Genomic DNA, 10,863 nt, shown 5'->3' on the forward strand with positions numbered 1-10,863 from the left:
TCAAGGAGGCTTCACACTACACATATAGGACACTGCAGGGCTCGATCCCACAATCTGAGGACCATGACTTGAGCGGAAATCAAGAGTCAGACCCTCAACCTAAGCCACCCAGGTGCCCCCAGGCTCACGCTTTAAAGTATATATGTGGCCATCTAGATTCCAAGGAAATGACAGAGCTTTTTTTCAAAGCCATTATGGATATTTTATCTCCCAGTTCCTCCTTTTAAGCTTTTTGTTCAGTCTTTTTGTTTGTCCCAAGTGTTAATCCATTGCCTGGGGCATCCATGAAGTTAAAACACTTACCTACAATTGTTTAGACAAACACCTGTTTCTTTCTGGCCCTGAAAAGACTTTTCACATTGGACTACCTCCAGGTCAGGTTCAGTACAATAGTTTTCAAGTGAAGCCCTCCAAAGAACCACTAGACAGATTAGACAGGTCACATAAGGCAATTCCTTGGAAATGAGGTTTTGAAAGAGTTCCAGCTCTCTTCTCCCTCTGGTAGCTAGTGGGCCTTCTGGGGAATTTAAGATGGAATTAGGGAAGTTAAAATACCATAAAATATGCTGTTCTAATCAAGATTCAGCCATTTTTCTTTAATAAACAATGATGAATTTTGTGATATTTCAAATGATGTAAATGGCATATCTCAGAGATGTTGAATTCCCAGTTGGGTTTAGAAATCTGGATCTTGGTGCCATTGTTCATTTATAGATCACAGTCAAAACGATTAGAGTAGATAAGATTGCTTTAAAAAAGCATTTGTGATAAAATTGACCATATGATTCCTATATTCAAATAGATAATTGCTGAGTGAAGAAATGAAAACTTACTCATAATGCAAATTGATGTCCTTATAAGTCTCAAGTCTCAGCCCATCACTCAGAACAGCCTTGCAAGCCTATTTTTTGGGGGTCAGATTCCACTTTTTTTTTTTTTAATGTTTACTTATTTTTGAGAGAGTGAGCACGTGTGAGCAGGGGAGGAGCAGAGAGGGAGACAGAGGATCCAAAGAAGGCTCTGTGCTGACATCAGAGTCCGATGCGGGTCTTAAACTCACAAACCAAACCGTGAGATCGTGACCTGAGTAGAAGTCAGATGCTTAACCGACTTAAGGCACCCAGATGCCCCAGCTTCCACATTATTTTAATAATTATCTAAATCTACTTGGAGCGCCTGGCTGTCTCGACCGGTGAAGCGTGACTTGGTCTCAGGTTGTGAGTTTAAGCCCTGTGTTGAGTGTAGAGATTACTTAACAATAAAATCTTAATAATAGTAATCATCATCTCAGTCTTTTTGAGTCTTATTTCCATTGTCCTTCATCCTCAACCTCCTTTACTCCTAGTTTCTCTAATTTGGGAAGATGTAAGCCACATGACTTACCTGAAATTATTTTTCCTCCCCCTTTTAATTTACTTTTATCTACAGGTAATGACAGAGGACAAATGAAGGTACTCATGAAAGATTCATTTAGATATTCTAGGCTGGGTAGGTAAAAAAGAGTATCCAGAGGGACCAGTAGGTTATAAAGGTGTTGGAGGCGAGGGTTACAGGGGCCAACAGGCCTCCCAGTTTGAACAACTAGGCTTCTTAGAAAAAAATTGAAAAATTGTTTATTTAATGTGGGTTGTAAATAAATGGTGTTATTGTTACTAAGAAATTGTGTATGGTTGACCCTTGAACAGCACAGTTTTGACCTCAGGTCCACTTATATGTGGATTTTTTTTTTATATATAAATACTGTAAAGTACTATAAATATATTTTTCTTTTCCTTATGATATTCTTCATAATGTTTTCTTTCTTCTAGTTTACTTTTTAAATTTTTTAATGTTTATTTATTTTTAAGAGAGAGAGAGAGAGACAACATGAGTGGGGGAGAGGCAGAAAGAGAGGGAAACACAGAATCCGAAGCAGGCTCCAGGGTCTGAGCTGTCAGCACAGAACCCGATGCTGGGCTTGAACTCATGAACCGTGAGATCATGACCTGAGCCGAAATCAGATGCTTAACTGACTGAGCCACCCAGGCGTCCCTCTAGTTTACTTCATTGTTAGAAAACGGTATATAATATTTTTAACACAAAATATGTGTTAATTGATTATTTATGCTATTGGTAAGGCATCTGATCAACAATAGGCTATTAGTAGTTAAATTTGGGGCAGTGAAAAGTTACACGCAAATTTTCATTTGTGCAGGTATGGGGGTTGGTGTTCCTAACCCCTCTGTTTTTCAAGGGTCAAATTGTATATGCTACACGTGGATATTTGATAAAAGTTATTCATGAGCAAAGGGGTATGTTTTTTACTTAGTTATAACAAATGCCAGACATTTAAAAATGTCCCTGTCATGTGTTAAATTGTGTGTCTCAGAGGGATATGTTCAAGTCCTAATCTCTGGTGAATGTGACCTTATTTGGAAATAGGTTTTTTTGCAGATTAAATAAAGATGAGGTCATACTACACACAGTGACTAAGATTTAGGACCTAGTGGACCCTAAATCCAATTACTGAGTAATGTCTTTGTAAGAAGGGAAGACGACACAGAGACACTTCCCACGTGAAGACAGAGGGAGAGATTAGAGAGATGCAGCTACAAGCCAGTGAATTCCAAGGATTCCCAGAAGTCACCAAAGCTGGGATAAGGCAAGAAAAAATTCTTCTCTAGAGCCTTTGGTGGGAGCCTTGCCCTACTGACACCTTCATTTTCGACTTCTGGCATCCAGAACTTGAGAGAATAGATACCTGTCATTTGGAGCTACCCAGTTTGTATGGGCTTTCTTACAAAAGCCCAGGGAAACTAATACAGTCACTTAGTTCCTGAAATTAATTTTAATTTAAATATAAAAAATTTATTTATTTATTTTCAAGTTTATTTAGTCTGAGAGAGAGTGAGTGAGCGTGCTCCAGAGGGGCAGACAGAGAGAGTGAGAGAGAGAGAGAGGGAAAGAAAGAATCCCAAGCAGGCTCCACACTGTCAGTGTGGAGCCCGATACAGGGCTCAAACCCATGAACTGTGAGGTTATAACCTGAACCAAAATCAGGAGTTGGTCGCTTAGCTGACTGAGCCACCCAGATGCCCCTAAAAAACTAATTTTAATTTCTAAATATATTATCAAATGACAAATTTAGAAATAACATTAATTCATAAAGTATGTTTTATGCATTATATTAGCTTAGATTTGAGGGTAAAATGTTGAAAACAGATGAAATGCAAAACTATGATAGCAAGATAATTGGCTCTTGATGGTACTTCAAATAAATAAAGCTTAAAAGAGCTGATTTATTGCATTCATTCACATCTGTGATTCCATTTGACAATCAGGCTTTTTTCTGAGAGAGATTACTGTTGAGAATATTATGCTAAGAAGTAATCTAATGTAGTTTCTAAATATGAATCTTCTACTTAAATCCTTTTAACAGACTACCATATTTTAACAATCATGTAATACAACATGGCCTTCTCTTAATAACCTAGGTAAAAGAAGCAATTCTTTTATCTATACTCAGTTAAACCAAAATTGTTTGAGTTATGTTCTTGATATTTTGTGGTAGAAATAAAATTTGGGGGGCACCTGGGTGGCTTAGTCAGTTAAGCATCTGACCCTTGATTTTGGTTCAGATCACGATCTCAGAGTTTGTGAGTTAAAGTTCTGCACTGACTTCACACTGACAAGGTGCAAAGCCTACTTGGGATTCTCTGTCTCCCTCTCCCCCTGCCCCACTCGTTCTCTCTCTCTCCCTCCCTCAAAATAAATAAAGTTTAATAAAAAAGAAATGAAATTTGGAATTTGTCCTTCACAAGCTTTGGGTACCTGTAATGAAGATACTTCACAGATTTTGAACCATATAGATCAGCCATCATTTATTTCCTTACTATGCTTTAATTTTTTTTGAGGTTCTGACTTAAGTAACTCTTAGTTTTCTATTGCTGCCATAACAAACTGTCTCAAATTTAACAGCTCAAAAGAACACACATTTATTGTATCACAATTTCTTTAAGTCAGAAGTCTGAGTAGGCTTGGTCTGGGTCCTCCACTTAGTGCCTCACAAAGTCAAACTCGGGTGTCAGCTGGGCTATTCCTTACTGACAGCTGTAGGAGAAAATCTGCTTCCAAACTCACTGACACTGTCAACCAAATTGTTTTTGCTCTTGAAGGACACAAGTCCCTGTTTCCTTGCTGGCTTTCAGCTGTGGGCTGTTGTTTGCTCCTGGAGGCTGTCCACATTCTTTCTCATACTTTCCATGTGGCACCCTTCACCAATAGCAGGTCAAATCCCTTTCATTTCTAATCTCTCTGATTTTTCCTTCTGCAACTCTGACTCCACCTGAAGAAAACTTAGCTTTTAATAGCTCATGTGATTAGATTGGGCCCGCTCAGTTAAATCAGAATAATCTTCCCGTATTAACCTCTGTTATCTTTGTTACATCCCTTGCTGTGTAATAAAACATATTCACAAGTTCCAAGGGATTAGGGCATGGACACCTTTGGGAGCCATTCCTGCCTGTCATAAGTAATCTAGTATCAAGTTTCAGTTTTTATTTGTACTAACTATAAAAGTATTAATCTCCTAAGAATAATTATAAAATAACGTAATTATAAATATAAGGAAGATACTGTATTACATTAGTACAGGAACTCTGACTTCCTTGCAATAAAGAGTAATGATAATTTTGGCCAACAATAAGAAATTTAGAAATTGACACCACAGAAAACACTTCTTTGTGGAAAAGGATAGCACAATAAAATGTCATTTCCCTAACATTAGTTTAATTGCGCAGCGTAATTTACTTATTTTGAGATTCTAGCCAACTTTCATTGCTTAAAATTAATTGACACCCACACCAGTTAGAAGTAGACAGACTAAAAGGTCCTCATACAAATGCTGTCACCATGATATCTCACGTATCTTACAGTTTGCCACTAGAGTATCTAGGACTTGTATTTCTTAATTGTTACTGATAGCTCCATGTGGTTGCAAATGACTATCTTAAGATAATGGGATGTTAAAATGTCAGAGACTCTCACTTGTTCATTTTTGTATCACTGTTGCTTGGCGCATTGTGGATACTGAACGAATATTTGTTGAAAAATGAGTTCACAAACATCACCACAGCTAACAAAGACTTATTAAACAACTACCGTGTACAGGTTGATCACCCATTTGATTCAGGGCTTACTAAATGATCTTGTGTCTTCAAGCCATCACCACCTGATTTCTTGTGATTATTCCTGGCCATTGTTGTTATAAAAGAACAGAGGACTGTAATTGCACTTTGATGGTGTAGCATTAAAAACCCAAACTAGAAATACAGTGCCTTGAATCCTGCTGTGATACTAATAAGTTCTTTGATTTCCCAAGATTAATTAATTTCTGAGCCTCAGCTCACACATTTATAAAATGAAAATGTGAAATAAGATCTTGAAGCTTTAAAATTTGTAAATTATGAATTTTTCTTTTGAAGTAAAATGGGAGACTTGAAATAGAGGAGTTCAAGGTTGATCTTAACCTAACACCCTCATTTAATCATTTTTTGTCCTTTTCTATGTGTCAGCATTCAGGAAGAATAAATGTTTTTGAGAATTTTGTCTAAACCATGTACTTATCCTTTCATTTAATTTTTCAAGACTGAAAGAGAAAGTTTAAATGAGATATTGCCAATGTAATTTTTTTAGAAAATAGAAGCAAACACAAAGATGTGGGGGAATTATCTGATATGGATGGACTTGAACCTATAGATTTTCTATTGGTAAGTCAAAAGCAAGGCTGAGTAAAGAAGTCAGCCAAACTGAATTTCCTTATTATTCAAGTCCTAGTATTAGACTTGGAAAACATTTCTTTCCCTTAAGTAACAAACTTAGAGGAAAGGACTGAAGCTAATAGTTGATCTGTTGTGAACACGACGACACACCACTTAACCACATTTTTTTGTGCCCCATCCATTATACACAGAAGTGAAATGTCTTTTTTCTTTTAAGGTAACATTTAATTTGTTTTTATTCCAAAACAGAGAAGTAGTTAGTTCCTGTGGAGCTATCTTACATCTTAAGGAGAGCATATTTCAGGGTCACTTTGTATATGAGAACCTGACAGCCTTATTCTGTGAGACGTACAAATTATTAAATTTGAAATGCAGTATTCGCCTTACTCTCATTTTTGCCTTGTGAAGAAACTCAGTGCACTATTAAATTATTAACTGATTTTATTTGAGGTAGTTCTAAGATAGTTTTTTTGCCTCCAGGCATTATTAAATTTTTTTTTTTTTTAACGTTTATTCATCTTTGAGAGACAGGGACAGATCATGAGTGGGGGAGGGGCAGAGAGAGGGAGACATAGAATCCGAAGCAGGCTCCAGGCTCCGAGCTGTCAGCACAGAGCCCAACGCAGGGCTTGAACTCAGGAACCGCGAGATCATGACCTGAGCCAAAGTCAGACACTCAACCGGCTGAGCCATCCAGGTGCCCTTGTCTCTAGGCATTATAATTAAAACAGAGACAGTAGGTAGTAAAGAGTAGACATGAGCCTTGAACTTTATATTGTTATACCTGGAAGAGATTTTTGAGAGTCTGTTAGAAATCCTCTTACTTTCAACTCGTCTGGGTGGCTCAGTCAGTTGAGCGCCCAACTTCGGCTCAGGTCATGATCTCACGGTTCTGGATTTTGAGCCCTGCATCAGACTCACTGTCTGCCCGGATCCTGCTTTGGATCCTCTGTCCTCTCTCTCTGCTCCCCAAAATAAATAAACATTCAAAAAAAAAAAAAAAAAAAAAAAGAAAGAAATCCTCATTTCGTAAATGGGGAAACTGAGGCACAGAGTGGCTCTTTAACTTGCTTCAGCTTTTACTTCCAGTTCTTAGCAGAACCAAGACTTTAACTCAACTCAGTGATTCCTAGTCACATGCTCTTTTTCCTGTTCTGCGCTGCTTGTTTGATAGCGTTTTAAAATAAAACAGAATGAAAGTATTTTGCATCTGGTCAAAAGTTAAACAAAAGTATGGTATGACCAGAAGAGAAATTATTTAACATTATTATTTCATTTAAATAAAGTATGTATGACTTCATTCACTGTTTTTTTGTTTAGGTGAAAAGAGGTTTGAATGCCCGGAATGTTCTAAAAGGTTTATGCGGAGTGATCATCTCTCCAAACATGTCAAAACGCACCAGAATAAGAAAGGTGGTGGGACAGCTCTTGCCATTGTTACCTCGGGAGAACTGGACTCATCTGTTACAGAGGTGCTTGGCTCCCCAAGAATTGTCACAGTTGCAGCCATTTCTCAAGATTCAAACCCAGCAACTCCCAATGTTTCAACCAACATGGAAGAATTCTGAAAAGTTATTTATAACAGAGACCTCTAGTGCTGCACCTAAGTTTACACACCTTTGAAAATCTGGAAATGGGCTGGTCAAGTGGATTACAGAGTAGGAAATCAATCATGTTTTCATTCTTGGCTTCTTTATATATTCCAAGATTTGGGGTCAACATGTGAAGTGTTGAATTTTTAGAAATACAAAAAGCAAACTGATGTACTGGTAACAGAAAAGTATTTCCTCCATACTATAAGTTGTAGCCATTTGGAAATATATCACATAATCTTTAAACTGAATTTTCCCCTCTCTTAACATCATGTGTTAACATGTTTAAAAAGACAGACCTCAGTAGTTTGCAGGCTGGACCTTAAGTGGACTTGTTTTCTTTGGAAGTACTTTGTTATAAATTCAGTCAGTAATAATTTTATGTAGATTTTTTTTCTATAGCACAGAAAACAGTTAACTGATGATAGGGATAATATTTTATTTCCTTAGCTTGTTTTTTGGAAAATCAACCGAAAATAGTTTTGGCCGTCTTTTCTAAATGTTAGAAATTCTTCAACAGTTGAATTAGGTAAGTTCCACAAAAGTAATCTGAGATGCATCTCAGATCTTTATTACCACTACATTATAGTAGTGTGTATGCAGACAATCAGTGAAGTCCAATTACTTTCTCCATTTGGAGACACAAGAGGAACTTAGAGCTAAACTTTAGGTTAAATTTTAGATTGAAACCTTAGGAAAATACTGGGGTGGGGAGGGTGGTTAAAACAAACTCGTAATAGTTTCAGGAAAATAAAATGAGGCAACCTAACATATGTAAGTTTTGAAGTTAGGATTGATGATATTCCTAACCCTAGGTTGAACCACAAAATTCGTTTTAAATGTTTATATTGGAAATATTTGCCTAGAGTATAAATCATTCTGTAGTTTCATATTCTGTAAATATGAGTTATGTTGACAATGTGCAGAATTCTTTATGCTTTGACTTGGTAGCCAAAGAAAGAATTATCACACTTTTTTTTTTAAGGCCAGCAGAAAATTATCTTTTAACTACGTTACAATTTCCGTTTTCCTCTCTACTAAAATTTCGCCAACCCCATTTTATTTCTAGTACTGTGTTAGAAGGCTGGTTACGAATTTATAACATAGAAATATCTTTATGTTATGCCAATAACTGAATTTTCCCTAAAGAGACAGCCTAACAGATATATAATGATGTGATACTATGAAGCACGTTATTTTTTAAAAATCAGAATAACTTTCAAATAAATGACTAAGGAAAAAAATTATATTTTATTGTTTATGCAAGGATCTTCTAGGAAAGGTGGCCAAAAGTCTCCTATGAAGCAAATTTGGATTATACCAACAGTTGAAGTATTAGTAAGATATTTCTCACTTTAAAAATGTATTTACCTGGAAACATAATGTAATTGGAATTGACCATTTGAAAACTAAAACTTTTAACTGCCTGGTTTATTAACATTATTAGTTTGGGGACCGTTTGAATAAAGGTACATGTTTTCTTGTGCATTTCTCTATTATTTCAGGAAAAGTACTACTCCTGCGAATTCTCTTCCAGAATCGTGGTGTTTCTTGTCTTTTCGATGAAGGAGAAATACTGTAGCGATCACTGTTTACACTGTGCACACTTCGGGCCAGCCCTTTGTAGCGCTCTGTAAAGCTGGAGGCCTTTTGTGCTTTCAGTTTGTATAAAAAAGCTTTGAGATTAAAGGAAAAAAAAATTTTTACACTGTGGTTATAAATTTCAAGTTTCTTAAAGCTTTTGTAGACTTGTAACAAAGTCTTTAAATTTTAGTTGGATTTTGTAAATTGTTTTGTATATTTTATTTAATGTACTCTTAACAACTGATGTATCTGGCTTTAAAACATCAGAATCAGTTTGTTTTGTTTGGTACAGAGGAGCATTTGGTCGTGTGAATTTTAATTTTATTATATAGGAGCTGAAACATCAAATATATATTTTATCTATCATTATGCTACACAATCAGTGCTATAAATTTTTTTATGCAAAGAAACTTTCCTAATGTTTGAATCATGTTTCCTCAAAGTGACACTTTTCGTTGTTGTTAATACCAAGTATGAGCTCTCTGCACCGTTATTCCATGAACCGGTTTTAATGCATACCTGTGTATGCTCATCAGAAATGGAAGTTATTTTTTAATCAACAATGAGGCCTATTATAAATTTAACAAACTGAATCTGGATAGCTTTATAGCATATAAAATACATTAATTTGTGTTAGCAGGTGCACATTTCACCACTGAAATGAGAACTATTTTGACAGTCTGTTCTGCATACCATTCTGAATCCACTTTTCTGTCTTATAAGAATCGTAAATTTCAATGTCCTTTATTTGACTCAGTGGGATATAGCTGTTATAAGTAATAGGGCACAGATGTGCAGTAGAGTCATATTTAATGGCATTTCACTGTTCATTCCCTTTGCCACCGTTATAAAACTTTTCTTTATTGTAATTATCAGTGCAAAGCTATGTATTTATCATGGTAGAACTCCAGTGTTAGAATAGTTTTTTCTTACAGTATACTTTCTTTGGTTAGGTTTGTGTATGTGTTGCTGATTACATTAGAACTTGATGTTAAGTCATTATTTATCACACTCTCATGAGAGCAGTAATAAAAGTGTGTAATCTAGGAGAAAAAGTTAATTTGTCAAACTTAGATAAGCATGATGTTTAGGTCCTATTTTTCAATTTTATAACTGTTTTATTGCAACAATATTTGTATTTAAGTCTTCATTTTAATGCCTTGTGGTGTTTTTTTATGCATGTCACTAAGTTGTCATCCCACATAAATTGATGTGCAGCATAGGGTATTAAATCTACATAATGATTTTAAAACAGAAATAGTTGATGGTAAAATGTAAATGTTTTGCAAAAATTCCTTATAAAAAGTTTTGTAGTAACATTTCACTTGTAAATTTTTTTTGTAAAAAAAAAAGAAAAGAAAATGAAAAAAAAAAAAAAAGATGAATCCAGAAAAAAACCTGTTTCCCATATCCTAGAATTTAGACAATTATTCTGCCAGCAAAGCCTCTGGGGCTGTAATTGACATTTTTACAGTGCTGATTTGTATAAAATTTGTTTTTTGTGGATTTGGAAATAAAATCATGTACAAGTTGTTGCCTGCAATAACAATTGCAAGTAACCTATTAAAAATTCCCTTGAGTTTAACATGTTTCTTCATTTAATTATGTATACTATAAAGCAGCAATAAATTATTTGAAGTATCAACCTTCTTATCACGGTGAACACTGGGAAGTAAATGCTTCTCACTAGAAAACGTATTGGCAACTCTTCATAATTCCTGGTATAAGATCTGGTCACCATTTCTCTGAACATACTGCCAGAGAACACCGATGCAGATTTCATGTTAATTTGTAGCCATTGCCCTAGACATTTATGGAAATTAAAATTTGATTTAGGACATTTTTTACTTAAATGTTTTTAAAGCAGTAAATGTTAGGAAATGGTAGGAAGAGCTAAAAACGAACACATAATTAAAATAGTATTTAAG

General features: G+C 35.5%; 1 protein-coding gene across 2 annotated transcripts in view; it reads left to right on the forward strand.

The window, feature by feature from the left end:
* Positions 1 to 10,520, forward strand: part of SP4 (Sp4 transcription factor) — an 82,533-nt gene extending 72,013 nt beyond the window's left edge. For both annotated transcript variants that reach the window (XM_045495048.1, XM_045495049.1), the window contains exon 6: positions 7,080 to 10,520. In XM_045495048.1, coding sequence (XP_045351004.1) covers positions 7,080 to 7,327 — 248 coding nt within the window. In that variant the 3' untranslated portion in view covers positions 7,328 to 10,520. The remainder of the gene's footprint in view (positions 1 to 7,079) is intronic.
* The last annotated feature ends 343 nt before the right edge of the window (positions 10,521 to 10,863 follow it).

Source organism: Leopardus geoffroyi, chromosome A2 (genome assembly GCF_018350155.1).
Source record: "Leopardus geoffroyi isolate Oge1 chromosome A2, O.geoffroyi_Oge1_pat1.0, whole genome shotgun sequence".
In the NCBI taxonomy this organism is placed as follows: Eukaryota; Metazoa; Chordata; class Mammalia; order Carnivora; family Felidae; genus Leopardus; species Leopardus geoffroyi.